Below are 27,332 nucleotides of genomic sequence, written 5' to 3'. Positions count from 1 at the left end.
CCCGCACTTTTGTTTGTAGCTTGTCGCTATAGAACCAGATACCTTCCTGAAACAACACTAACGCTCACTGGATCTATTACTATCTAGCTTAGTGTATTATCCCTTATCGGCCTCCCCTACTCTGCCCGTTCCTTCTCCGAATTCTTGCGGTTCCGAGCTTTCCACACTTCTGCCGACTACTAGCTACTAGGTAGCTACCACCATCACCGATTTGCGCGCCCGTTCTACGTTCCCTCGTGCCTCAAAATTTATTCGAGCTATCCGCCCCTCATTCCTTTGGCCATAGAGCAGGCAGTCATCATTCACTCTTGTATTTCGTCGGCTGTTTCAGGCAATCGCCTCCTTGATACCTTCCACTCCTTCTCACCCACGTCGCCGTCGACTTGCGATCTCTTGCCCCCACCCCTTACAACCGGAAAGAACACCTGCGGCCTTCGGTTCACTTTCTATATATCCCTCCCTACGTTGGATGGCCACCCTTGACGACCTAATACCACTTCAATTCCGCACAGGACCATCTCAGACACGCATACTCTATCTCCGCGGACTTCCCCCAGGCAGGCGGAGATAATCTAAACACATGCCACCTCCGAGGACGAGAGCGGAGGTCCAGGCCCAGAAACAAAAAGAGAAGGTGCGTTTCGGTTTCTTTCTTTCCAGTTGGAGGTTGAAGAGCATCCGCAATGCGCACGTCCTATTCTCCGCTCTCTCTCTCTTTCTCTCTTTTCGGACAGACACGGCGTGTTCTATCGACCCCGCCTCTGTTTCAGGATTGATTTGCCCCTGCTCTTGTCTTGGTAGGTGTCTTAACTAACTGGGTTCTCGCGCTATCAACAGCTTGCCCAATCATACAATGCGCTGCTAGAGTAAGCACAGTCCCCCAATCTCGCCTTCGTCTTCCAGCATGGATGCTAACGGTAGTCGTCTCCATAGGGAGTTCTCTTCGAAAGACCTTCGCACTGTAGGAAACTACACACTTGGGAGATTAATCGGGAAGGGTTCCTTTGGCAAAGTATATCTTGCCTCACATAAGCTTACCAATGGCTCCAAGGTACGCCTATGACGCAGCCCACTCCTTATGTGTCAGATAGACCTGACCAGATTACGCGCAGGTGGTGCTTAAGTCTTCGAGTAAGGAAGACAGAAATTTGGCTCGCGAGATCCATCATCACCGCCAGTTCCTCCACCCCCATATTGCCCGCCTCTACGAAGTCATTGTGACGGAAAAGCTGGTCTGGCTTGTTCTCGAGTACTGCCCGGGTACGTCGCGAGATGCTGCTGTAGATGTAGTAGGATGCCGCTAACACACTTGGGCAGGTGACGAGCTGTACAACTATCTCCTCCGACATGGTCCGTTACCGGTAGACAAAGTCAAGCGAATCTTCACACAACTAGTGGGAGCCGTTGCCTATGTCCATAGCAAATCTTGTGTTCACCGTGACCTGAAACTAGAGAATATCTTACTCGACAAACATGAGAACGTGAAGCTTTGCGACTTTGGGTTTACTCGAGAATATGAGGGCAAGGCGAGTTACTTACAGACATTCTGCGGGACAGTATGCTATAGCGCCCCTGAAATGCTGAAGGGCGAGAAGTATGCTGGCGAAAAGGTGGACGTCTGGAGCCTGGGTATCATTCTTTACGCCCTGCTCGCTGGGGAGTTGCCATTCGATGATGATGACGACCAAGTAACAAAGGCTCGGATCCTTGGCGAAGACGCCGTCTTCAATGATAAATTCACCGACGATGCCAAAGCACTCATCAATTCACTCCTGTCGAAACGGCCCCTTATTCGACCCAGCCTGGACGAAATCCTTGCCCATCCGTTTCTTGCAGAGCATGCCCCCGAACAGTTGGCGATTCTCAAAATTCCGCGCCCGGCCGCCTTCTCGACTCCTTTGGAGAGGACCACACTGCAGCGCATGAAGAGCGCAGGAGTCAATATCGATGAGGTTGTTGAGAGCGTCCTTTCTCAACGCTGTGACCCCCTCGCTGGCTGGTGGGCATTGTTGATCGAAAAGGAGCAGCGGAAAGAGCAGAAGAGGGAGCGTAAACGACGCGAGAGAGAAGCGGAAGCTAAGAATATTCGTCGCTTGAGTGCAGCAAGCAGTCGGCTGGAAAAGATCTCGGCCGCCCTTGTTGAAGTCGACGAAGAGGGCCACGCCTCAGACGCTCATCTTCGTGAACGAGGGCGGCGAGACAGGCGGAGCCTCCCCTCCCAGCTTGCTGTCCCGGAGCTGCCAATGCTTCCCGAGCCGGCGCCCCTGCAGTCACCGGATTCTAGCACACCTCCCCCGCCTATTGACAAAGATTCCATTCGTTCTGCTAGTTCGACCCGGCAGCGTCCCCCACCACCGCCGAAGGATCAAGCGCGACGGCCGAGCACGTTGCATGTGAGCGCATCGCAGCCTGAATTGGCCCAGCACAACAATGGCATCTTTAGACGCCGCACCGGTCGCCGCCAGTACCCGATAATCAGCCAGTTGGCCTCGTTGAAACACTGGTTTGTAGAGTCTGCAAAGAGAGCCAAATCTCCTCACGCCAAGGCCGCTGGGAGTCAAGGAGGCCATCGCAAGTTCCTTTCCGAGAAATTGAGCCCAGCCAAGGGCCAGGATACTGGGAAAAAGCCCACTTCGGCATCTGGGGCCACCGCTCACTCTGGTGACTTGTTGACGCCAACACAGATCAAGCGCTCATCGAACGCCAGCAGCTTAGCCCCTAGCAGTGCTTCCTATCCGAACAACCGCCATTCCTACCCTCGCCACAATCGTCCCTTGAGCACTAGCCAGAGAAACTCTCTCTCGCCATCTCCAATTACTCCAAGAGGTTCATACCGGCGGTCCTCCGCAGGTCTACGTGGCCGCAAGTCCACTTCATCCTCTGTGTCCTCTATTCGCAGCATCCATCATGCCCATAGCCACTCTAAAGCATCATCCGTTTCGTCGAATAGTATTGGTTCAGCGTCGACCCCAACGGCTCGAATTTCGAAATCCCCTCACACATCAGTCAAAGTCCTTCCCACGACGCCAAGTGCCTCTGCCCGGTTTCCCAGTAATATACGTTTGGTGCGGGGCACGCAGAACGGATTCCGTGACATTGATGACCCTAACGGGAGGATCAATAACATGTTCAATGAGGCAGCTCCAACACCACTGCTCTACTCCCCTTCGTCAAGCCTCGTCTTTGCACGCCGAAAACGATCCGCTTTCAAGGGACCTATGGTCCACACTGCCAATCTTATGGTTTCTGGTGGAATGGCAAGCACAGAGTACCCAAATGGCGACATCGGCATTGGAGGCCCTGCAGTCGCAGCTGCAGCTCGACCTGGGGCACGAAAAAGCCAAATTATAGAAGAGGAAGAAGACATGGAGGAAGATATTGAAGAAGTTGATACATTCGATGGCCTGGATGAAGGGCCAGGCTCGCCAGTCGACTCGACTGCTTCAGAAGACCACACAGGCGCTGGGCATCTGATGGGATCGCCCCTCGGGCGAATCGGCAAACCAACCCTAGCTCCTGCTGCCGAACTCGAGTCGACTCCGCGCCCACCCCATACATCTTGATTGAGTGACACCCGATTAGAATGCGGTGTCTCAGGATTGTCAGTGTCGCCATATCCTAGGAGTCACGAATCCAGGAAACGGAGAGCCAAGAAGACATAAGCGACAGCGACCATAGAGTACAAGCTTGCTGAGTACATTGTTGACATGTTTGATTGATTGTTTTCTCATACACATTTATACCCCTTTTTCTTTGCGTCTATAAGGAGCTAAAATTTCTTGGACATTGATTTCTCTTCTGTTCTTCTAGCCTTTTCTTCATGATGCGGCGCGCAAAATAATGATCGGATGACGAGTTGGGAGGCGTTTGTATACCATCCCATCCCTCTTGTTTTCCTTTATTACACCCTTCCCATTCTACCCTTCCTTCATCCTATCTACTTTAGAAGAACTTGAATGATGCTTATCTTCTCTGACCAGGACATCGGATCATGCACACCTTCGCATTCCCTTTCTGTGTATCCTATTATGCGTTTATCGTTTACCCCTTCCCTATTGTCTCCATACCTTTCCTGCCTGTACTTGTTTTTTTTTTTTTCTTTTCTTTTCTTTCTTTCTTTCTTTTTACTAGAGATATCCCCTTCATACGGCTGCCCATGGAGATACTCAAATTCTGGATCTTGGACGAAGTGACGCGCAAGGCTGGTTCAAAGGTGCAGACACGAGGAAAAACCCCTGCTGATCAACGCAGTTTAGATTTGTCCACCGTCCATTGCGTGCGCTCTCGGCCTCTTTGATCCTGGATTGTGTATATTCCCGATTCTGTTTCCGATAGAATAGACTTCACTTTTAATGCCCACACCCGCATCAGAGGTATTATAGTAAGCAGAGCAGTAGATCGTTAATGAACTCGTAAACAACATGAGACGTCATGGCGAATGTTAACCACTATGCAGCGCCGAGCAACTGCATTCATGTAGAAATTATCTAGTGTATTCCACGCGAGCAGTTTCCTCTCCTTTCTCTTTCTCCATATCCGCCAACCCATCACCACCACTTTCAACATCCTTCGGACTGACACTAGCTTCATCTCTCAACCCAATCTCACTCTCCCCCACCTTATCAACCATATCCCGATACGCCGGCACGAAGTTCACCGCGAGGGCATACGTCCACGCCACAACCATGAACATAGTCGGAACGATCATCGCAAAGCCCGTACTATTCCGCATATCGGCTACATGACCCAGGATTGGAGGCACGACGGCACCACCGGACACACCGCCGACAATGAAGCCCGAGCCGCGCTTGTAGTGTCGGCCGAGACCGCGGATACCTAGTGCTACGATGGTGGGGAAACAGACGGATTCGAAGAAGAGGGTGAGGAAGAGCATTGCTAGATAGATCGACATGCGGATTAGGATGATGATGATCTTCATTCTTTCTTTGGTGTTTGTTTGGACTGGACGGATTGATGATGGATGGAAAGAGGGAAAAGGTAACGTACCTATGCCTTTTTGATCACGTTGGGTTATGGATGCGGCGATGAATGCTACGGTGAGTGAGAGATATGCTAGGAATACCCAGCGAGCTTTGACGAATCTCATGATGATCGCGCCGAGGAATCGGCCCATTGCAAAGGCTCCTTGGGCACCGGCGAGGTATTTGGAGCCGGTGGCGCTGGTGGTTCCGGGCCAGGTTTCGACGACGTAGTTGATGAAGTAGCCTGCGATGGCGACTATGGAGCAGCAGCAGCAGCAGCAGGTTAGTATTCTGGATTGTAGTGTGTAAAGGGAGCGTAGGAGGTGTTTGTACCTTGGGCACCGGTATAAGTAAATTGCGCCAACGTGGCGTGAAACAGCCTGTACTGTTTCCAGAATGGTTTATTCTCTTCGCCAACGTGCGTTTCGGCCACCTGGAAGGCCATGTCTTCGTCGGTTACTTCAGGGATGGTGGAAACGAAGAAGACTCCGGCAAGAACGAAGACAAAGATGCCAATGGCTAGATACACCCATTGTACTCGCTTGAGAGCGTTCACGTCATCCTCAGTGGATGTGAAGAAGACGTATGACGCTAGGGCTGGTGCGACGCAGGTGCCGATGCCGTTGAACGCCTGGGCGAGATTGATTCTGATCTCGGCGTATTTGGGTGGACCACAAACTGATCGTTTCAATAGTTAGCAGGCTTTTCACTATTTCCTCTCACAGCGTCAGCTGGAGGCGGGACATGGATGGTTGACTAACCCGTAAGGTACGGGTTGGCAGCGGTCTCCAACGATCCTAGGCCCGAGCCAATAACGAAGGTAGCTGCGCAGAAGCCACCAAACGATCGGTTTAAGCCTGCAGGCCACATGCAGAGGGCACCGATGCCATATAGAGTGAGCCCGAAGATGAAGACGGTTTTGTATCCGAAGTGACGGAGTATGTAGTTTGCATATCCCAAGGATGCAAGAGGATAAGCACTAACGATGATCAGTTGATTGTCACATGTACAAAGCCTAGCAAATGTCTGACTGACCCAAAGTAGGCTGCTTGAAGACCCGAGGAACGTGTCCGTGTGATATGCAGAGTGTTCTGGAAATGTTTATTGAGTGTGTCGAGCAGGCCGTAGGCAAAACCCTGGTGGAAGATTGTATTAGCCGGTTAAATCGAGTAAGGGCTGGGCTGGTGCACAGCTTACCCAGAGAAAGAAGAGTATAGTAACAAGGGTCAGGGGCCAAAGACTCTGGCGTAAGGTCAGGGTAGCTGCAGAAGTAGTCCTGCTATTGTCAACCCGGAACCCAGACCGGGTCTTAAGAAAGTGGAGGAGCCCCATTCTGTGGGGTAGGGAGAAGGAAGTAAACCCAGGGCAGTGATGGAAAGAGAATACAATAGACAAGAACAAGTGACTCTGGTAAAGTAAAGAAAAAATATACCGAAGCAGCCTGTGGAATTAATGAAAAGACAAGCAACGCTTGCAGGGGGTTCAAGCACAAGGAATAGCCCCCAGACATTGGCACCCTGGCTCCTTATGTACTACTTCGTTCAGCATGAGGGCATCGTCTTTGCTACCCATGTGAGTCCATTCCTTGGCATCAACCCAAAAAACACTCTCTCAACTAAAAGTCCCCCTCATTCTCCTCTCACTGGAATTGGTTCTGAAGGCCCAGCCAAGCTTGAAGACGGGCAGTAGCACCGCCATCCCCAGACTTCTTCCCCACAAATCCCGACAATCCTTGGAAAGGATCACCGGTCAGAATCCACCAGTGAGGAGTCGAAACGGGCCGACATCCCATGATGCGTAGCGCAACCAATCTTTAGCCGTTAGAAGCCAGCCCAGTTGCTCGAGGTGCGTCAATTCCAGGGTGACATTCCTCGTAAAGCGCGAGGGTCATGAGTGTTGGCGGTTAGCAGCAGTAGCAGCAGCCGTAAACTTCTTCTCGGCGGTTTCCCCCGCATCCATTTGATCCTAGCTGAGCGAGTGAGAATAGTTAGCGATGACAGTTTATTGGCTTTGGCTTGCCCTGGTAGTGAAAGAAGGTTAAGATGGCTTGCCAATTTCCCTAATTTCCCCTCCATCCTTATATCCCTCTTGCTGGCCTTACTCCGCAGTCGGGGAAATTAGGCTAATAACCTGACAAGACTGACTATGCACGCCCAGCTGCATATGCGACAAAATCAGATCTTGCTGCCTGCTAGCAAGGGGGGTACTTGATAGCAGGCCACTGAGTGGAATTAGCCGGGCTAAACCAGTCCCGACTGAGATTGCGATTGCTGGGTCGAGAGGGCTAATACTGATAGTGCTGCTTCTTTCATTGAGAGACAATGGCCCTGTCCATGTCACGGGGCCCGGACAACGTGACTGTCAGTTACTCTCAACTCGTATACGACCAGACAGTTACAACCAAGGGACTTTCAAGTACAGACACAATTCGTCTCTTCGTTGTTCTTATGCAATCAGAACATCCAACATGTTTTACGTACATGTGATCAACCACCCAACAGCAGAAAACCAAAATATAACAGGGCTGGAGGGCCGATATCTATATCTATCATCAATGCACCCCCTCATATTCGAGTCATCACTTCGTTGCTCAAATTTACGCTCTCTTAGGCTTCCCAACTCCTCCGTTCTGTTGTACCACGGTAGATCTTGCCGGGATGTTATTGTACAGACGACGTTCCGCCAACTTAAGGACCTCATCGATGAGCCTAGGTTTTCGGTCAGCAACATTCTTGAGGGGTATGGCAGTTCAATAGATTGACTTACACAACCGGGGCACTAATGGCCACGACGGCCTTCCATTCCATCCAGTCCAGGGGCAGGATCGAGAACAAACCCTGCAAGAAGGGCACATACAAGATCGCGAAGTGCAATGCCATCGAAAGGATGATGGCACCGACCAGCATGGGGTTGTTCCAGAGAGCAAATGTAAGGAGGGATTCGCTGGACGAAAGTGCGTTCATGGCGTTCAACATCTCAATGACGACCAGGATCGAAAGAGACACAGTAGACGCCGAGCGGGACATATCGTTCGAGAACATCTCGCATCCAATCTCGGGGAACTGAGAGGAACACTTGTGGAAGTGAGACTGCGCAGGGATTAGCAAGGCTGGGAGGAAATTCAGGCAGACTAGACGATGCATATCTTACCAATTGCCAGAAGGAGATCTGGGGACCCTCAGGGTTGTACACAAACCACCACACGTAGCCAAAGACTGTAGCCGCACCGACATAAGTGCCGATCACCATGTATCTGAACAGAAGCCAGCCACCAACCAGGGGCTCATCGCGCTTGCGGGGGGCGCGTCTCATCACATCATGGTCAGGGGGGTTGAAGGAGAGCGCGGTAGCAGGCAGGCCATCGGTAACAAGGTTAACCCAGAGAAGCTGCACGGGAATCAAGGCTTCAGGCATGCCCAAGGCGGCGGTCAAGAAGATCGACACCACTTCGCCGATGTTCGAAGAGATGAGGTAGCGGATGAACTGCTGAGTGTTACTATAGATGGAACGTCCCTCTTCCACGGCCACGGTAATGGTGGCAAAGTTGTCGTCGGCCAGAACCATATCAGCAGCCAGCTTAGCAACGTCGGTACCTGTTCCCATAGCCACACCAATATCCGACTTCTTCAGCGCAGGGGCGTCATTAACACCGTCACCAGTCATGGCAACCACATGGCCTTGAGATTGGAGAAGATCAACCAGCTTGGACTTGTGACTAGGCTCGGTGCGGGAAATCAAAGACACAGTCTTAGCAGCCTCGAGTTTCTCAGCGTCCGAGAGGCCGTCAAACTCCCTTCCAGTAAGGCTCTTGCCTTTGAGATCCTCGCCCTCATGGAAGATACCAATCTGACGGCAGATCGACTCGGCGGTGTTCTGGTTGTCACCGGTAATGACGATAACCCGAATTCCAGCATCGTGGCATTTCTTGATGGAAGCCGCAACCTCAACGCGGGGAGGATCGAGCATAGCGACAAGTCCGATAAGAGTCATGTTTTGTTCCAGCTGAGCGTAGTCCTGAGACGACTGAGCGTTGTGAAGCAGAGGGTTGTTGCTGACATTGTCGACACTAGCCAGAGCCATCACGCGAAGACCGCGGCTACCGTAACCCACAACTTCAGCAGCGAGCCTGTCAAGATGAGACTTCGTGAGAGATGCCCGTTTTCCATCAGCTCCAAGAAGAACATGCGTGCACCGCTCCAAGATAGACTCGGGAGCACCCTTGACGAGTAGCTTCTGTTCCTTATCATTTCCAATGAGCACGGACATGCTCTTCCGGTCACGCGAGAATTCGTAGGTTGCTTTCAAGGGCAGGCGAGCTTCGTAGTGCGCGCTTGCGGCATGGAGCCGCTGGGAGGCGGGGAGGCGGAACAGCTTCGCATTCGTAGCGGCATCATCGGTGCCAATCTTCTCGACCAGAACACGCAGCGCACCCTCAGTAGGTTCACCGATACAGGAAAATGAGCCGTTTTTCGCATCGTGGGCCAAAGTCGCACTGTTGCAGCGAGCCATGACCTCCGCCATTTGCCGAACAGTGGCCGAGGACACGGCAATGTTCTGGATTTCCTTGCCATCGCGAGTGACTTTACCTTCAGGCGCAAAAGTGGTGCCTTCAATATCAATCTCTTCAACACCGTTGCCGGCCGCATTCAGATACGCCATCTTCTCTGCGCTCATTTGGTTGGTGGTCAGAGTTCCGGTCTTGTCGGAGCAAATCACACTGCAGCTGCCGAGAGTCTCCACGGAGGGAAGCGAACGGACCACTGCGTTCTTCTGAGCCATCTTGCGGGTACCAAGTGCGAGACAGGTGGTGATGACAACAGCCAAACCCTCGGGAATGGCAGCCACACCCAGAGACACTGCGATCTTGAGATAGTAGATGGCTCCCTTAGTCCAGCCTCCATGAGAAGGGTCGTTGAAATGCTCGATGTTGATCACCCACACCAGGATACAAATGACGGTAATTACTTTAGCCAGCATGTCTCCGAAATCATCAAGCTTCTGCTTCAGTGGGGTTGGCTCCGAGATCTGGGAGGTGATGCTCTCGTGGATGTCACCAATCGCGGTCGATCCACCGGTCAAGGCCACAATGGCGGTAGCGTGTCCATTAACAACGGTGGTACCAGAGAAAAGCATGTTGGTTTGATCCTGCTTAACGGCCTGCTTGTCATGAACAGTGCGGGTGTCCTTGCTCACACTCTCACTCTCACCGGTCAGGATGGCTTGATCCACTCGGAAGCTGTTGCTGTGGACGGCAAGTAGCCTGCAATCCGCTGGAACACGGTCTCCAACCGCAACAACGACAATATCTCCGGGAACCAGTTCTTCCGCCTTGACACGCTTGGTAACGCCATCACGGACAACAGTGGCTTCATTTGCAGAGTATTCCTGGAGAGCAGCAATAGCCTTCTCAGCATTGCTCTCCTGGGTAACACCAACCACGGCATTCAAAATCAGAATCGTCAAGATCTATGGTATAACAGGATTGGTTAGTGACTTGGGTCGACGCGCGCCAGACTCGGGAGGATTTCAAGCTCATACCACAACGGGGTCAACGAAGGCGGACCAGTCATCTCCTTCTTCGAAAAGAGCCAGAACGAAGGATACAGCAGCGGAGCCCAGTAGAATCAGGACCAGTTGGTCCTTGAATTGTTCCAGCACAAGTTGCCAAAGAGGGGTCGGTGGTTCTTCCGCAAGGGCTATGAAAGTTCGAGCCGCCGGTCAGTGCCTGCGATATTACTCATGGGGGTAAGAAAGCTGCAACCTACCATTAGGACCATACTTTTTTCTCGATTGAGAGACCTGATGTTGCGACAGACCAGAGCTCTCTTTGACATCAAAATGGTCCAGCACTTCGGCTGGGGAATAAAGGTAGGAGTGCTCCATGTTGGGGACTCCACGAAAGCGCAAGGTGGCCTGGAGCGGGAGCAACAAGGAAGGAAGAGAGAGGAAAAGAAGGGAAGAGATCGGGGATATAACCCAGATCAAGACATGAACGCCAAGTGGCCGGAAGCTTGGGACCTAGTGAGTGGCACTGCAATCAAGTCGGAGAGGTTAGTCCCCTAGCGGGAAGGATCTAGAAGAGTAGTAGATAGTAGGATAGGATGGGGGAGTGAAAAGCGGACATACCAGATAGTACCGTAGTTAATAATACCGGGCAAGACCAATACCAAATACCGTCAGCCAAGCACGGGGAAGGAAGAGGAGGAAGGAAGGAAGAAAGGAAAGAAAGATAACCAGGGTTAACCTTCTGAGTGACTCTGGTTTGTAAGAAGATGGCAAAAAATGATGATTTCTAACTTATAAATAAATGTCCCATTCCATACAAGGACCGAATGATGGGCCAGGGATTTTGCCTCTGGGGGCTCGGGAACCGTGAACCAGAGGCGGCTTTGTCAGGCACTCAACGTGTTCTCTTCATTTGCGGTGTCTGGATCCATCTGGTCCCCCCCGTCGCTGTGCCAGAATTGCCGGTTCCAATCCGACAGGGCTGAACCATACCATGACCGTGCTTTGGTGAGTCCGGGCGTTGGAGTTGGCCTGTTTAGTAGTCTCTACGACTGGATTATCCTCGTATCTTCTTACAAAAGTTCTATAGCTTTGTGTCTGTTATCTTGCATGTTATAATAAAATCCCTGAGAAACCAAGCTGAAGGATATTACAGTGATCCATTAGGGGAAAGGGTGAAAAATAAGAAAAAAAAAAAAAAAGAAAAGGAAATTAAAAAGGGACGCATTTTCTCCCCCCCAACATTGCACAGCCTTCTTAATAGTTCTAAATAATCTTCCTACGTATCCATTTTCATTCTCGGCGTTATCTCCCTCAACTTGTCTCTCTGCAAGCGAGAAACCCACCGCTCGACCATAACAATACCAATACACTCTCCACTGCGAAACGATGATGCCTTCCAGGCTGGCCCAAGATTCGAACTAAAATCACTTGTCCCATACAATTTGCAGTCATCCTGGTTCATTTGGCGCTCATTTAGCGGGGTCTCGCTCCTCGGATTGGAAGGTGCTGCATAACACTGGTGGAGGCCTCTCTTCTCTCGTAGATTTTGATTCGATTCCGTGCTTTCCGCCATGGTGTCGGACCCGGAGCACCTGCCCCAAACAAGTCATCGATCTTCCACCCCATCCACACCAGAGGGTACGACAGCTTGCCTAGTCCGGCCCTTGTAGGCGCCCTGTAGGGCAGAGGGCCCGTCCACACTGCTCCAGAAAATGATTTCATACCGTCCAGCGTTGTATTGGTGGTGGTTCTTCTTCTGAAACTCCAATGTCCGGTCTTAACTCAGCAGCCCGCTTGTCTGGGTGGTTGTTGCCGTACTGCGTAATCTCCGCAGGAAGGGCGTGTATTTAGTAGTAGGAGAACCCATAGTTGTCTTTTAGTTTGCATGGCCAAAAGCACGGTCAATCTAAAAGGGAGAGCAAAAATAAGGGTTTCATTTTGATCGGGCAATAACCGGTGAACTTGTCATCTGCCGGGCTCTCAACATCCTTTTTTTTTCTCGTCTCGTGCGTTCTGAATAGACGATCATCGGAGATACGGAGCATAGCTCAGGGTACCACAGCCCGTTGAGGGTGGAGAAGCGAGACGTATAACATCTTCACCGGTTGTGCGGTAGAGAATAACCGGCAGAATAAAACGGATTTGGCGGTTAAAAAGACACCAGGGACCAGAGGGGATGCTGGTCTTGATGAACATAAGAGCATGGTGGTTCAACTCAAGGGGAAAATGAGTGTGATTTTATCTACCACATGAACTGGTATCATTAGCCGCCCTTTTATGGTGGGTTCCCAACTCTGGCAACAAGACTCTTTAAAGTAGTCATGGGCTGCCTGAGTGATTTCAGATATGGGTTTTCTGACGACCTTTATTTACAGCTCCTATACTACTACTATTTTCCAGATATGCTCTCCGTTTGGGGTTGTTGGGTTGTTACTATGCCGCATAATTGGGAGACTTTCACTAATTATTGAGAGCGACCGCTCAACTAGGAGTCACTAACCATTTATTGCCTAGTTGGCCTTTTGAACTCGGTGTGGTTATTGCTAGATTACGTCAGGGTCCAGTGACCGGCCGAAGCAGGTGACCAGCAGAAGACTTTCTGCTGACTCACCATGACGCTGCCTGAGGCTGCAAGAGCAAACATCGCAAACAGACGAGGCGCCCGCTTCTCGCTAAAGCTGGCTGGTCGTCACCTTCACCGTCCATCACTCGTTGCTGGAGGATCACATCTGCCAAACCTCTCGTGATTCCCATCTTCTTTTCATCCCATTCTCCGTTGTCTCGTGCTCTACTTCGGTATCTTGCACCTCTACTCTCTCCTTTTCACCGTCTACCAAACCAACCACCGTCTTTCCCAATCCCCTTATCTCCATCAGATCGCCTACTATGACTTCTGAGGTATGTTATTCCACCCCCCCTCAGCCTGACCCCTCTCTCTGCTCTGGCGGCTTCACCTGGCGTCCGTCCAGTTGTAGCCGTTTAATTCCTAGCCGCATGTATTCCTATGGCTGGGAATTCTCTTGTGCTCTCTCAGTCGTTGTGTCGCGATTAGTCTGGACTCAGCTAACTGTTCTCCCCCCTTTACTTGCAGCGTGAGAAGTAAGGATCCAGACCCGTCTCGACCAGTGACCGACAACAGCAACACTGACACTTCACCCTTCTGCAGCAAGACGTTCCTCGCCCGGCTCTGTGAGCAGGCTGAGCGCTACGATGGTAAGATGCCTGTTTACTGCTCTGCCATGTTGGCTTCACATGCTGATCCCTACCGCCTATAGAGATGGTCACGTACATGAAGGTCAGTAGCCGCCTGTCAGCCCCTGGGCTCTCAACAAGCATAATCGCTAACTATTGTACAGGAAGTCGCCAACGTATGACCCCCTTACCTCCCTCTGACGAGAAGCCCCCCCTTTTTCCCCGTAACCCCCTTTTACCCGTGGGTCAAGCTGACCCCGCATCAGATTGGAGGCGAGCTTTCCGTCGATGAGCGTAACCTTCTCTCCGTTGCTTACAAGAACGTGGTCGGTACCCGCCGTGCCTCGTGGCGTATTATCTCCTCCATTGAGCAGAAGGAGGAGTCCAAGGGCTCTGAGCAGCACGTTTCGATCATCCGTGACTACCGCCAGAAGATCGAGACCGAGCTCGAGAAGGTCTGCCAGGATGTCCTCGATGTTCTCGATGAGTCCCTCATCCCCAAGGCCGAGACTGGCGAGTCCAAGGTCTTCTACTACAAGATGTGAGTCTTGGTTTTCAGGAGGAAAAGGCATTTACTGGCAAGTAGTAAAAGGGCAGACGCTGACTGTTGTACGAACTGTAGGAAGGGTGACTACCACCGCTACCTCGCTGAGTTTGCCTCTGGCAACAAGCGCAAGGTCGCTGCCACTGCTGCCCACGAGGCTTACAAGGTGGGCTCTTCAAGTTGCGTGCTATATCGGAGGACTCGCACTAACGACCGTGACAGAATGCTACCGATGTCGCCCAGACCGATCTTACTCCTACCCACCCCATCCGCCTTGGTCTCGCCCTGAACTTCTCCGTCTTCTACTACGAGATCCTGAACTCCCCCGATCGTGCCTGCCACCTTGCCAAGCAGGCGTTCGATGACGCCATTGCGGAGCTCGACTCGCTTTCGGAGGAGAGCTACCGTGATAGCACCCTGATCATGCAGCTCCTGCGTGACAACCTTACTCTGTGGACCTCTTCTGATGGCAACGAGCCCGAGGGCGCTGCCCCCAAGGAGGACAAGCCCGAGGAGGAGACCGCCGCCGCTCCCGAGGACAAGGCTGAGGAGCCCAAGCCTGCTGCCCCTGAGTCCTAGATGGGTGGTGTGTGTTCTTGTGTATCAAAAACAGTTGTGTCCCCGACGTGCCAGTTCAGGTGTGCGAATACTACCCGGAAACGCTTATGAAGGTCTGCTTTTAGCTGTGCGAAGGGTCTGGACCGGCACATATCTTCCACTTGTTCGGGATCCTGTGGGTCGGCCGGCGGAGTTTGATGTTTGGAGAGCGAAGAAAAGGGGCTGAGTGGAATTTACCTCTCTTTTATTCTCTCTTTATTCACCCCCAGCAAGATACAGTGTCTTATTTCAACTTTTTTATTCACCCCACGCCCCTTTTCCCGATTTCCCCCCTGCTGTTTCGCTCGTACGTGTTAAGAGCCTTAAGCTTTACAATATCTCAAATCAAAGTAACCAGTTCTCTCAATCCCAAGAAGACCCGAGCGGGAATCAATTAATTATCAAACGACTCTTAGATTTTGTGTACTTCTATGAGCCGCGATCCCATACTGCTCCCATTGAAGTCTTTAGCGTCAGCATGATAAATAACCCGCCTTACACACACACTACCAAATACCCACTGCCCGTGCAGAACATTCTCTACCTCACCACCTCCCGGTACTCGTTAACACTACGTTTAGGTTAAACACTTTATAAGAGTTACGGACTTAGGCAGGTAGTAAGCGAACAACTGCGGCAGCTTCTATACTAGCTGAAGACATATATGCTAGTACCAACGGAAATGTACGGAAGAGATGAACCATGATCTATAAACCGGAGGTAAGAAGCGGGACAGCGAAAGACGAACGAGGGGGGAAAAATAAAAGAATACTTTATATGACGGATATACAAAACAGATGATGACCAACGGACATGATTTTATGATGCATGTCAGGGCGCAGGCCGGTCTAGCAAAGATATAGTGGATAACTGGGGAGAAGAAAAAAGAAGAAACCGAGAAATCTGAAGCAAATGAAGCAAGAGAGTTAAGGGGATCGGTGGTGAGAAGAAGAAAAGGAAATATAAAATATTCTAAATAACAAAATCACATGAAGTCATCGTCATCCAACCCATCATCATCATAAGAGTTGGTTTCAATCTTGTTCTCTCTAGAGGTGACCAGAGAGACCTTGGTCTTGGCCGCCTTGGTCTTCTTGTTACCCTTATCGGCAGCACGCTCCTCCTTCATCTTCTCATTGCTGAGAGTAGTCAGCGAGGAAGCGATCTTCTTGACATCACCGCTGGGCAGGTCCTTGACGAGCTGCTTGATGAAGTCCTGCGCCCACAGAGCATACTGGGGCTTCTTCGACTGGGTCGTCAACAGAGGGATAAGGGTGGTCGTAACGCGGGTGAACTGGTCCTTGGTGGCGGGCTTGAAGAGAGGCATAGCCGACAGATCGACGGCCTGGGTCGGGTCGGCCCCGTCACTGATGACAACGGCCTTGGGGGCGCTGCGGTTGCGCATACGGTTCAGGTCGATGTCGCCGAACAGGTCCTCGGCGTGCTTAAGGTCAGCGTCCTTCTCCGTCTTGCGGAGACGGGCTCTCCGCTCGGCCTCGTCCTCGTCGCTGTCGTCCGAATCCTCAGCATCGGCATCTGCCTTCCGCTGGGCCTTCTTTTCCTGTATCCGCTGTGCCTTGCTCTTCTTGTTGACGGCGGCTTCGGCTTCGGCCTTAGCCTTGGCCTCCGCTGCCTTGGCGGCCTTCTCACGCTCTACTTCGGAATCTTCGGCGGCGTCCCAGGAGTCGAGGACCTAGTTCATTCGGTCAGATCGTGGACGGGAAAAAAAAATGATGGGGGGGGGGGTTTCAGCGACTGAGGCCAAGAGAAACAGCGCGGGGCAAATCGTGAGGCAAAAATGGAAAAGGAGGGGGGAGGGGCGGCAAAAACTCACATCTTCCTCTTCCTCGTCGTCGAACTTGCGGCGGGCAACCACAGGAGGGGGAGAGACACTCTCCTCTTCGTCATCTGAAAGAAGCCGTCAGTATCGTGAATGATTCGCCATGTTGTCCCGCAATGTATGTCCCTATCGCGGGCGAGGGCCACAAAAATCTCCAAAAGAGGACATACCCCACTTTGAAGGAGCCATGGCGGGCAAAAGTCGTCAAGTTTGGGGCGAAAATGACAAGCTGGAGAGTGAGTTGCGTGGCTGGCAGTAAAGCCGGTGATAAGCGTAAGTCGCACGCAGAGGAACTGGTGTCGTTGACAGGTACTGCTGAAGGAGGGAATTTGTTTGAACGACCGAGTGGCTGATCCCGTGGGGCATGCGGCGTGGTCACGTGCACGCGGGATTGCCCGTGATGCCCAATCTTACTACTACTTACTTGTCTCTACATTGAACATGCGAAAACAATAGGGAATTTCTATATTGAAGGGTGAAAAATAATAAATTTTTTCATTATGTGCCACTAAATTCAATTATTTGGCCTTTGAATTCGTCATCATAAATCTTAATCATCTCTGATGTTTTCGCCGCCTAGTTTCATCCAAACGATGCTGTTCTGCAGCTGCTCGGAAAGGCTAGTGAGGACCGCTAGGGCCTTGCACTGGTGACATTATACGGGAAATGGCTGCATTTACAAGTTAACGGCGGTGCGGAACTTCTCGCCGGCGTAGACGGCGTTGTCACCGAGCTCCTCCTCGATACGGAGGATCTGGTTCAGCTTAGCCAGACGCTCGGAACGGGCAGGAGCACCGGTCTTGATCTGGCCAGAGCGGAGACCGACAGCAATGTCGGCAATGGTGACATCCTCGGTCTCACCGGAGCGGTGGGACACCATGACACCCCAGTTGTCAGCGTAGGAGTCCTTGGCAGCCTGGATGGACTCGGTCAGGGTACCGATCTGGTTGACCTTGAGCAGGAGAGCGTTGCAGGACTTGAGCTCGATGGCCTTCTTGATACGCAGGGGGTTGGTGACAGTCAAGTCATCACTATAAAATAATCAGTTAGCCACAAACAACCCTAATCGAGAAGTTGCATCGAGCAGTACGTACCCAACAATCTGGAAGTCAGAGGTCTTGTAGAAGTAGCTCCAGGCCTCCCAGTCGTCCTCAGCGAAGGGGTCCTCAATGCTGACAATGGGGTACTTGCTGGCAAGGGACTTGTAGAGGTCGGCCAGCTGCTCGTAGGTGAGCCACTTGGAGGAGTCGCTCTCGGGGTTCTTGAAGTCAAGGTCGTACTTCTTGACGTCGGCCTTGTAGAACTCGCTGGAGGCGACGTCCATGGCAATGCTGATCTTGCCAGTGTAACCGGCCTGCTCGATGGACTCGGTGATCAGGTCAAGAGCCTCCTCGGCAGTCTGAATGTCGGGAGCGACACCACCCTCGTCACCAACGTTGCCAGCGGACTGGCCGTACTTCTTCTTGGCAAGAGCCTTGAGCTTCTGGTAGACCTCAGCACCCTGGCGGAGACCCTCAGAGAAGGAAGAGGCAGTGCTTCAAGATTGTTAGTTAAAAAGGAACTACCTGTTGAGGTGTGGCATGATGGCGGTAACTTACTTGGGGACGATCATGAACTCCTGGAAAGCCAGGCGGCCACCAGCGTGGGAACCGCCGTTCAGGACGTTCTGGAAGGGAACGGGGAGGACGTAGGGCTTCTTGGTGCCAGCAAGGTCGGAGATGTGAGCGTAGAGAGGGATGCCCTTCTCAGCAGCACCGGCCTTGGCGATGGCCAGACTGACACCAAGGATGGCGTTGGCACCGAGGTTAGACTTGTTGGCAGTGCCATCGAGCTTGTTGAGGAACTCATCAACCTTGGACTGGTCCTTAACATCGAGGTTCTCCTTGATGACGGCGGGGGCAATGGTCTCGTTGACGTTCTGGACGGCCTTCAGGACACCTGGATCAAGCAGTTGTTGTCAGCTGGGTTGAACAAATTACAACAAGTATACAGAGAGAAGGATGCTCTAAACTTACCCTTGCCACCCCACATAGTCTTGTCACCATCGCGGAGCTCGTGGGCCTCGTGCTGGCCTGGAATTGACTGTCAGCATGTCAAATGTAGAGCTAGAGGACAACAAGGTCCTTGATTGCCTGTTGACTACTGACCAGTGGAAGCACCAGAGGGGACAATGGCACGGTGAAGGCCAGTCTCGGTGACAACGTCAACCTCGACGGTGGGGTTACCGCGGGAGTCGTAGACGGAGCGGGCGTGGATCTTGGAGATAGGCATGTTGATGGACTGGAGGGGGATGAGTTATGGATCAGTGAAACTGGGAGAAAACAAAGATGGCAAAGGGAGAACAAGGCCCAGATATAGGAAAAAACGGAGGAGGCAAAAATGTAAGCGCTCCGGACTTGCTGTTTCGGTGTGCACTAGCAGCAGCGGGGGGGGGGGAAGGTGGTGAGTGTTCACCGAGGACCCAAAAAGAATGAGCGGATGGCGGATGAGTGACGGAGAAGGGAAGGACGGGGGGGGGAATTAGAGGTGGAGAGGTCCGATCCATCAAATAGACCAGGCTCGGCACAGCCAAGTTTCCCAAATGATCAACTAATCAATGGGACTTGGTGCTAAATCCGGAGATGCCAGATCATTGATAGACAGACAGGATGGAGTGATGGCATATAGACAGGAGGATGGATGGATGGATGGATGGAGGGGTCAAGCACAACATGGTGGGATGATGGCGGGGTCATGACTCGCAGCTAAGAAGAAGAAGAGGAGGATGAAATGGACAGAGAAAGATGGGAGGGGTGATAAAATGAGTATATGGGACAAGTCATACTTACAGGACTTTGAAGATGGTGGTTGTACTATCTAAGAAAGGCTTTTTTTGAGAGTACTCTTAACACAAGAGGAGGAGGGAGGAGGGGGAAGTAGTAGATAAATAATAAACACGACCAGAGACTTGCTACAGGCTACTTCTTGTAAGCTCGAGCCAAAACTCCCCCAAAGGCGTGCCCCGGGAAAGCTCACGGTCTCGTCCTCCGAATCTTTCCAAGGGAATGGTGGGGCAGCCAGCATCTGTCGCTGCTCTCGCTGGCTGAAGCTGCTTCGACTGCTACCCTCCCCAGCGAGATCTTCCGCATTCCCTCGGGGTAAGGCGGGTGTTGCTACTCAGGACGGGGTTGACGATACTCCATGGCTCCTTTTTCCATGTCTTCTTCCCGGCCTGGGCCACGGCTAAAGCTGGTATGACAGTAATGATGCTTCTGATACAGATCGCAGATGCATCCTGCCACCTGTAAGTAGGCGCAGTTAACCCCTCCTTTCCACACAACTCAATCCGCACCTACCCCTCCAACGGCATCAGTAGCCCCAACTTTCTGTAAAGCGTCCAGGACCAATTGAATGGGTCAATGTACTACCAATCATATCAATTACGATCTATCTCACACGTTGAGAGAGCATCCTCCAGATGCCCCTCAATGGGTGGGAAACCCATCAGCGCGCTTTCTTGTCTGGAAACTTCCATTGCGTAATGACGAAAATGCCCGCGGTCACGAAACAGACACCTGGGTGCCTGAAAAACAACAAGCCGGATAATAGATACTGCGGCTAGTGATAAATATGTGGCCTTGTCGCCTTGTAGCCCAACCATTCAGGCATACACAAATGATTATGTCATTGTCAATGAGCCAGCGTCATGTGATCACAATGAGCTGGTGGCTGCTGTGAGCTCCTCGACAGCTCGCCGAGCTGGATGCAGTAAGATCCCAAGTACCGTCAACCGGCCTATCCCTTATCAATCCATCTGCATATTCACCCTCCCGGGTCATTAACCTGTTTTTCTGAGACCCCGGGGATCTCGTTTCGACTTCGCTTTGCTTTTTGGTCTCCCTGATTGCCTTACATCATGAACGGCGCCAGCGATCCGGAGAGAGAGCAGGCGCTCGAGGATTACAAGAGGAGCCTGCTCGAGCTCCGAGAATGGGAAGCCAAGCTCAAGTCTCTTCGCATGGGGATCAAGGATTTGCAACGAGAGTTCGATATCTCTGAAGAGAACATCAAGGCGCTGCAAAGCGTCGGCCAGATCATCGGAGAAGTGTTGAAGCAGCTGGATGAGGAGAGATGTATGTTCATCCCTATTTCTCACCAATATAACCTCGACTCCGGGCAGATCCTTGTCCATCGTCTGTCGTTCTCTTTGCCGGTATGTGGCTGACCTGATCCAGTTATTGTCAAGGCATCATCCGGACCGCGTTATGTCGTCGGTTGCCGCTCGAAGGTCGATAAGGCAAAGCTAAAGCAGGGCACCCGTGTCGCCCTCGATATGACCACACTTACTATAATGAGAATGCTCCCGAGAGAGGTTGATCCGTTGGTATACAACATGTCACTGGAGGACCCAGGCCAGATCAACTTTGCAGGCATTGGTGGTCTGAACGAACAGATCCGCGAGCTCCGAGAAGTTATCGAGTTGCCGCTCAAGAACCCCGAGCTTTTCCAAAGAGTAGGAATCAAGCCGCCCAAGGGTGTGCTCCTCTACGGTCCTCCGGGTACCGGAAAGACGTTGTTGGCACGAGCAGTGGCAAGCTCAATGGAGACCAACTTCCTGAAAGGTATACATAATCAACTCCGGGCGCGGGCTTAGGTAGGCCTAGATCGCTAACTTCATCCTAGTTGTCTCGTCCGCTATTGTTGACAAATACATCGGTGAATCTGCACGGTTAATAAGAGAGATGTTCGGATACGCCAAAGAACACGAGCCTTGCATCATCTTCATGGACGAAATTGACGCTATCGGTGGAAGACGTTTCTCAGAGGGTACTTCGGCTGATCGGGAAATCCAGCGTACATTGATGGAGCTTCTCAACCAGCTGGATGGTTTTGATTACCTTGGAAAGACGAAGATCATCATGGCCACGAATCGGCCTGATACGCTTGACCCGGCTCTGCTGCGAGCAGGTCGTCTCGACCGCAAGATCGAGATTCCCCTGCCCAACGAAGTCGGTCGCTTGGAGATCTTGAAGATCCACTCCAGCACCGTTCAACTGGATGGCGAGATTGACTTCGAGAGTGTGGTGAAGATGAGTGACGGACTCAACGGTGCTGATCTTCGCAACGTCGTTACGGAAGCGTATGTCTATTTCCCGTTGTTGCTCTGCCATTTTTATTACATGACTAGGACTAACTCGGAGACAGTGGTCTATTTGCTATCAAGGATTACCGGGACGCGATCAACCAGGATGACTTCAACAGAGCGGTCCGCAAGGTGGCTGAGGCGAAGAAGTTGGAGGGCAAGCTGGAATACCAGAAGTTGTAGTGCCCGCTTGATTGAATACCTGAGAATTAGCCATGATGTAGAAAGCTATTATTTCCAACTTATGGGAAGCCCACCCCAAATCTACTTATGCTCATATAATGTACACAATCCATGCATTGATAATGCCGTGCAGTTTGCAGCTTTGTACTCCGGTTAGTAGGATTAAGTGGTAGCCCAGATCATCACATGGGGGAATTACCCCACAGACTAGGCAAAGAAGGTGCATGGACCCGAGCATTGGACCCTGACCGGGTAAACATAATGTTCTGCCATGCGTTGAAACTGACGATCGAGCCTAAGTACTAGTATTGATGATAATGATGGCTGCTGCTGCTTCTCCAGGAACAGTGAATGCCGTTCGTTTACCGCCAAGGCCGCGACCAAGGATCGGCATCCATGCGCTGAGGACAAGTTGAGCTTAGGCGCCACATGGGTTTTACACGCGTCCATCGGAATGGCTGCCCTCACTTTTATGTAATGCTCGAATCAGTTCCCTAGGCGCCGAAACATCTCCTCAGAGTAGTTGACACCTGTTCAGTATCTTTCTGTCCGGGAACCATCGATGGCCCATTAGTGTGCATCGGGAGACGTCCGCGGAGATCAACAGACCTAACTTGCGACCGAGTCATCCAAATCGCAGACGTTGGATGTTTGGTTCGATTGGGGGCTGCTAACTTTATCGGTAATATTGCCATCTACTCTGAGATCTCACTACCACTGCAGTAATTCACAGTGTTTCTTTGGCTAACCGTTGAATGGCCCCTCCTTTTTCCTTACTAGATATAACCGTTCCTCCCGTTATAGTCCTGCCGCAATACCGACTACTACTTTTGGGGCTTACCCCAGACTACCTACCTATACGAACGAACGGAGTATCCTGTAACCACTTCGAGGCGCAGAGCGACGTCCTTGCCTGAGCACCAGCTTCAATCCGAGGCAAGACACATTGTACCTATGCGAATAAATCCGACAAGCTACCTATTCTCTCGGACTTGGAGCGCGTCGGAGGTGTGGTCCTCCCTCGGTAGAGGACAGATATAGTAGTAGAAGCTTGGCGGTGGTGGTCATGTCTTTCCAGGCCCCTCGGAACAGTTCTCCATTTTCGTCTCAGCAACCGTTCCAGAATAACTACTGGCGTGCTAGTCGAAGCCCTGGGACCAACGGGCTGCCTGGCTATGGGTTTTCGCCACCGACTGGTATCTCCAACTCCCTGAACAATCCCCTCGCCGGCGACCGCACTCTCCCCATGTACAAGGACAAACCTTACTTCGCACCACGACGCACCGGTCCGAGAGCCAGGCGGCGGAAGATCATATATAGTGGGCTATGTCTGTTCGTCCTGCTCGCTCTGTGGTACTACTCTGGCTCTGGTAAGCCGGAATGGAAGACACCGGACGCGGAGAAGGGCGCCGAGCTCTGGAAGTGGGTGCAAAGTTTTGAGGAGTCGGAACCACCATACGATGGCAGCGCAGTGACAGAGAAGATTGACTGGGAAGCAAGGAGGGAGAAAGTGCGCGACGTCTTCATTGTCAGTTGGGATGGTTATGCGGCTAATGCGTGGGGTAAGTTTCTGGCTGGAATTAACCTCTTGATTCTTGGATGTGGTGACTGACAATGGCTTTGTCTGCTGGTGATTAGGTTACGATGAATACCACCCAATTGCCAAAAATGGTCGGCACATGATTGAAGGAGGAATGGGGTGGATAATTGTTGATGCGCTGGACACTTTGATGATTATGAACCTGACGTCGCGAGTGCAACATGCCCGCAGCTGGATCCACAACTCGTTGCAATACAACCAGGACCACGATGTGAATACCTTCGAGACTACCATTCGCATGCTGGGAGGCTTACTTTCCGCACACTATCTCTCCACGAACTATCCCGAGCTAGCTCCGCTTACGGATGACGATACAGGCGCGCCGGGAGAAGACTTGTATATCGAGAAGGCCACCGATCTGGCAGACCGTCTATTGGGTGCTTTTGAATCCGGCACTGGAATCCCGTATGCAAGCATCAATTTGAACAAATCGGAGGGCCTTCCCTCGTACGCGGATAATGGTGCCTCATCTACTGCCGAAGCCACTACTCTCCAGCTGGAGTTCAAGTACTTGGCCAAACTGACGGGCGAGGCCGAGTACTGGCAGGCTGTGGAGAAGGTTATGGAGGTCGTGGACGACCAGAAGATGGAAGACGGATTGCTTCCGATCTACGTATATCCAGAAACCGGCGAATTCAAAGGCGATAACATCCGTCTCGGCAGTAGAGGCGATTCATACTATGGTATACATGATGGCTTTGTGCGTGAATCTTCAATGCGCTGACCGATGTTTCCTAGAATACCTCATCAAGCAGTACCTTCAAACGCAAGAGACTGAACCGATCTACAAGGACATGTGGGATGAGTCCCTCGTCGGCGTGCGCAAGCACCTGATCACCTATACACAGAACGCCAGGTTGACTGTGCTGGGCGAACGCCCTGCCGGGCTGCATGGAGTCCTTTCCCCCAAGATGGACCACCTAGTCTGCTTCTACCCCGGCACCATCGCTCTCGCAGCAACTGGCGGACGTCCTCTGTCCGAGGCAAGACAGTCACCCGATTGGGGTCAACGCCAGGAGGAAGAGATTCTTCTAGCCCGAGAACTAACCAAGACCTGCTGGGCAACGTATCTAATCACGAAGACCGGCCTCGCACCAGAGATCACCTACTTCAATGTCGACGACCCTCGCGTCATGGAAACAGACATGTACCCAGACTCGACCATTGCCAAACCCAGCTCAGGCCAGCAAAAAGCCTCTGGCGAACTCCCCCTCCTCTCCAAATCCATCTACCCCGTCAGCGACTACTCCACCAAATGGCGTGACGACCTCAACATCCACAAACAAGACCGCCACAACCTCCAACGCCCAGAGACCGTCGAATCCCTCTTCTACATGTATCGCATCACCGGAGACGACATCTACCGACACTGGGGCTGGGAGATGTTCAAGTCTTTTGTCAAGCATACTGCCGTGGTCGAGGACATACCTGTCGATGAACTCAGCAAAGAAGACGCGTCCAGCTCAACATCATCATCGGAGGAAGAAGACGGCGGAACTCAGAAGCCAAAACCTCAGAAAATCACGGGCTTCACCTCGCTCTCAAACGCTGATGACAACCCTCCAGTGAAGCGCGACAACATGGAGAGTTTCTGGATGGCCGAGACGCTTAAATACTTCTACTTGCTATTCTCGGACCGCGACTTTATCTCTCTCGAAGACCATGTATTCAATACTGAGGCGCATCCTCTCCCGCGGTTCAAGCCAACGGGCGAGTTGAAGACCGGGTGGATGAGGAAGAGTCGGACGATACCAACATCCAGTGAGGTGGAGGAGTCGGTATAATTTCTTTGACTATCTATTTTTTTCTTATGCTTCTATATATTTCTCTCTTGGACTACGTCTCCTTAGATCCCTCTAACAAAAAAGAAAGATATCTCGAATTGATTGATCATCTCTTGATTTGTTTTGTTTGATGCTTGCTTATATGTACTGCTATATATTGCTCCTGCATTCTGGCTGGTTACATCCAAGGCAGGGACTTGGGTTTATTATCTACTTTGTTCTACATCTGGCATTGCTACTAGTGTTACAACAACTAGGTTCTGTTGCTCGCTTGGCTTCGGGCTTGGATGTCTGTCTGTACGATAGATTCTCTTGGTACATACATTAACTTCCCCGCGGGTGTATATATTCTATATACAGAATACGTACTACTAGTAGTCAGCCGAAGAGAAACAATCATTATCGTTTCCTCGTTATATATACACGTCGTGGCTAGTAGCCAGCTGGCTAATGGCTAGCTGGCCAGTTTTAAGTCCTGCGAGCCCGCTGCACGGCAGCCTCAATGAGCTGCTTGTACCCACGGACTGCCTCCTCCAACTGTCCGACAGTGATAGCCTCATTATCACCATGCGCGACATGAATACTACCGGGGCCATACAGGTAGCGCTTGACCCCCTCGGAGACCTTCAGGTTCGGCACATCCGTACCATAATTCACCGTGGTGACCTCAAATCCGGGGACGTCTGTATCCAGATCCTGAGGCGCATACCCACCAGCATACGCAGCAAAGTCACAATACACATGCTCGTCACCACCGGTGGCATTTCTCACCGCACGTGCAACAATCTCCCTCGCCTCGTCGGGCGTCCCCGCTGCCAAACGGATCGCCACTTCAGCGATCGCGGACGAGGGCACCACGTTGGCCGCGACGCCAGCGTCCACGCGCCCGATGTTCACGGTCGTTTCACCGTATTTCTCGCTGGCGGGGAGCCCGCCCTCCGCTTCTGGGATCTTGCCTAGACGATCGACCCGCGATAAGGCGGGCAGGAGGGCGGAGATGGCGCTACTACCGAGCCAGGGGTATCCCGAGTGAGCGGCTTGGCCGGTTGCGATGATGGGGAACTCCAGCATGCCTTTGTGGCCGGCGACGAGGGCCTGCTCGGTGGGTTCGCCAAAGATGACGGTGTGGTAGGGAGACGGGGAGGGGTTGAGAGTGGAGTTGTCGGAGAAGGTGCGCATGCCGAGGCCACCGACTTCTTCATCGACGACGAACAGGAAGCCTAGGCTGGCGGTTGGGTTGGACTCGAGGGTGTCGAGGACGGCGAAGATCTGGGCGGCGACGCTGGCTTTGGCGTCTACGGTGCCGCGGCCGGAGATGAGAATGTTGGAGTTGTTGTTTGCGTCATCATGGAACCCATAGGGGATGAAGGGGGGTACGGTATCAATGTGGCTGGTCAAGAGGATGTCAGGGCGGTCTTGGGAAGGCGAGGTGGATGGATAGGCGAAGATGTTGAAGCGGTTGGGGTCGCCGTTGGAGGATGACGGGACGGGCTGCTTGATCACGGTGAAGTTGTGCGATTCGAGAAATTCCGCCACAAAGGTGCCTACGGCCGTCTCGTTACCGGAGATGGAGGGGATCTGGACGATGTCGCGGTGGAATGAGAGGAAAGGAGAGGCGTCAATGATGTCGGACGCGGTGGAGGCGAGGGACAAGAGGGTTTGCGGGGAGGCAGCCGAGGCTACGCCGACGGCCGCGAGAAGAGAGATGGGGGATTTCATGGTTCTAAGTGGCTAAGGGCGAGTGGGAAAGGGCAGAGGCATTCCCTGGATGGATGATGGAGGTCAATTGGCTGATGCGAGGGAGACTGTTGAGGGGGATCGAGAATTAGGTGAAATATTGTTTGTGATGCTGGGATGAGGATTCAATGGAATCGCGAATTGGAGATAAGCAAGTGCTGCCTGAGGATACAGGCAGCATTCAGGCAGGAGGTGAGTCAGTCGGTCTGGACCTGCCTAATTGGGAATTAGTGCATGGTCACG

General features: G+C 52.1%; 11 protein-coding genes across 11 annotated transcripts; 5 read left to right on the top strand and 6 right to left on the bottom strand.

The window, feature by feature from the left end:
- Positions 1 to 904: 904 nt before the first annotated feature.
- On the top strand, positions 905 to 3,563 carry BDQ94DRAFT_171676 (non-specific serine/threonine protein kinase; the record flags this gene model as incomplete). The annotated part of the gene is made up of 3 exons (XM_026771815.1): positions 905 to 1,051; positions 1,113 to 1,260; positions 1,318 to 3,563. 3 exons carry the CDS (start codon positions 905 to 907, stop codon positions 3,561 to 3,563), a joined length of 2,541 nt encoding a protein of 846 aa, XP_026625029.1.
- A 920-nt stretch (positions 3,564 to 4,483) lies between these two features.
- On the bottom strand, positions 4,484 to 6,314 carry BDQ94DRAFT_171675 (putative l-fucose permease; the record flags this gene model as incomplete). Its single annotated transcript, XM_026771814.1, has 6 exons — positions 4,484 to 4,896; positions 5,008 to 5,238; positions 5,316 to 5,660; positions 5,744 to 5,961; positions 6,018 to 6,118; positions 6,180 to 6,314. The coding sequence occupies 6 exons, from the start codon at positions 6,312 to 6,314 to the stop codon at positions 4,484 to 4,486; spliced, it is 1,443 nt and encodes a 480-aa protein (XP_026625028.1).
- BDQ94DRAFT_146214 (uncharacterized protein) lies at positions 5,885 to 7,255 on the top strand. Its single transcript, XM_026766789.1, has 3 exons — positions 5,885 to 5,961; positions 6,018 to 6,118; positions 6,180 to 7,255. Exon 3 carries the CDS (start codon positions 6,435 to 6,437, stop codon positions 6,669 to 6,671), a length of 237 nt encoding a protein of 78 aa, XP_026625027.1. The 5' UTR covers positions 5,885 to 5,961; positions 6,018 to 6,118; positions 6,180 to 6,434; the 3' UTR covers positions 6,672 to 7,255.
- A 143-nt stretch (positions 7,256 to 7,398) lies between these two features.
- On the bottom strand, positions 7,399 to 11,341 carry BDQ94DRAFT_146211 (calcium-transporting ATPase). The gene is made up of 6 exons (XM_026766788.1): positions 11,109 to 11,341; positions 10,748 to 11,013; positions 10,521 to 10,678; positions 8,133 to 10,448; positions 7,749 to 8,071; positions 7,399 to 7,690 (listed from the first exon to the last, which is right to left on the bottom strand). Exons 2-6 carry the CDS (start codon positions 10,863 to 10,865, stop codon positions 7,579 to 7,581), a joined length of 3,027 nt encoding a protein of 1,008 aa, XP_026625026.1. The 5' UTR covers positions 10,866 to 11,013; positions 11,109 to 11,341; the 3' UTR covers positions 7,399 to 7,578.
- Positions 11,342 to 11,706: 365 nt separating this feature from the next.
- Positions 11,707 to 12,164, bottom strand: BDQ94DRAFT_146208 (uncharacterized protein). Its single transcript, XM_026766787.1, has one exon. It carries the CDS (start codon positions 12,061 to 12,063, stop codon positions 11,767 to 11,769), a length of 297 nt encoding a protein of 98 aa, XP_026625025.1. The 5' UTR covers positions 12,064 to 12,164; the 3' UTR covers positions 11,707 to 11,766.
- An 871-nt stretch (positions 12,165 to 13,035) lies between these two features.
- On the top strand, positions 13,036 to 14,893 carry BDQ94DRAFT_54244 (14-3-3 adaptor artA-like protein). The gene is made up of 8 exons (XM_026776016.1): positions 13,036 to 13,388; positions 13,582 to 13,589; positions 13,657 to 13,703; positions 13,766 to 13,785; positions 13,847 to 13,858; positions 13,949 to 14,223; positions 14,305 to 14,392; positions 14,449 to 14,893. Exons 1-8 carry the CDS (start codon positions 13,377 to 13,379, stop codon positions 14,803 to 14,805), a joined length of 819 nt encoding a protein of 272 aa, XP_026625024.1. The 5' UTR covers positions 13,036 to 13,376; the 3' UTR covers positions 14,806 to 14,893.
- A 915-nt stretch (positions 14,894 to 15,808) lies between these two features.
- On the bottom strand, positions 15,809 to 16,852 carry BDQ94DRAFT_171672 (eukaryotic translation initiation factor 3 subunit J; the record flags this gene model as incomplete). The annotated part of the gene is made up of 3 exons (XM_026771813.1): positions 15,809 to 16,516; positions 16,658 to 16,731; positions 16,834 to 16,852. 3 exons carry the CDS (start codon positions 16,850 to 16,852, stop codon positions 15,809 to 15,811), a joined length of 801 nt encoding a protein of 266 aa, XP_026625023.1.
- Positions 16,853 to 17,339: 487 nt separating this feature from the next.
- aspf22 (enolase acuN) lies at positions 17,340 to 18,934 on the bottom strand (the record flags this gene model as incomplete). Its single annotated transcript, XM_026771812.1, has 5 exons — positions 17,340 to 17,694; positions 17,758 to 18,198; positions 18,262 to 18,601; positions 18,679 to 18,735; positions 18,811 to 18,934. The coding sequence occupies 5 exons, from the start codon at positions 18,932 to 18,934 to the stop codon at positions 17,340 to 17,342; spliced, it is 1,317 nt and encodes a 438-aa protein (XP_026625022.1).
- Positions 18,935 to 20,403: 1,469 nt separating this feature from the next.
- Positions 20,404 to 22,463, top strand: rpt4 (proteasome regulatory particle base subunit RPT4). Its single transcript, XM_026766786.1, has 4 exons — positions 20,404 to 20,775; positions 20,878 to 21,264; positions 21,326 to 21,782; positions 21,848 to 22,463. Exons 1-4 carry the CDS (start codon positions 20,559 to 20,561, stop codon positions 21,966 to 21,968), a joined length of 1,182 nt encoding a protein of 393 aa, XP_026625021.1. The 5' UTR covers positions 20,404 to 20,558; the 3' UTR covers positions 21,969 to 22,463.
- A 571-nt stretch (positions 22,464 to 23,034) lies between these two features.
- Positions 23,035 to 25,608, top strand: BDQ94DRAFT_180096 (glycoside hydrolase family 47 protein; the record flags this gene model as incomplete). The annotated part of the gene is made up of 3 exons (XM_026773544.1): positions 23,035 to 23,530; positions 23,607 to 24,251; positions 24,307 to 25,608. The coding sequence occupies 3 exons, from the start codon at positions 23,035 to 23,037 to the stop codon at positions 25,350 to 25,352; spliced, it is 2,187 nt and encodes a 728-aa protein (XP_026625020.1). The 3' UTR covers positions 25,353 to 25,608.
- BDQ94DRAFT_146187 (M20 family metallopeptidase) lies at positions 25,598 to 27,183 on the bottom strand. Its single transcript, XM_026766785.1, has one exon. The coding sequence runs from the start codon at positions 27,069 to 27,071 to the stop codon at positions 25,821 to 25,823; it is 1,251 nt and encodes a 416-aa protein (XP_026625019.1). The 5' UTR covers positions 27,072 to 27,183; the 3' UTR covers positions 25,598 to 25,820.
- Positions 27,184 to 27,332: the final 149 nt, after the last annotated feature.

Source organism: Aspergillus welwitschiae (genome assembly GCF_003344945.1).
Source record: "Aspergillus welwitschiae strain CBS 139.54b unplaced genomic scaffold BDQ94scaffold_21, whole genome shotgun sequence".
NCBI lineage: Eukaryota > Fungi > Ascomycota > Eurotiomycetes > Eurotiales > Aspergillaceae > Aspergillus > Aspergillus welwitschiae.
This window is presented reverse-complemented; position numbering and strand designations above follow the sequence as displayed.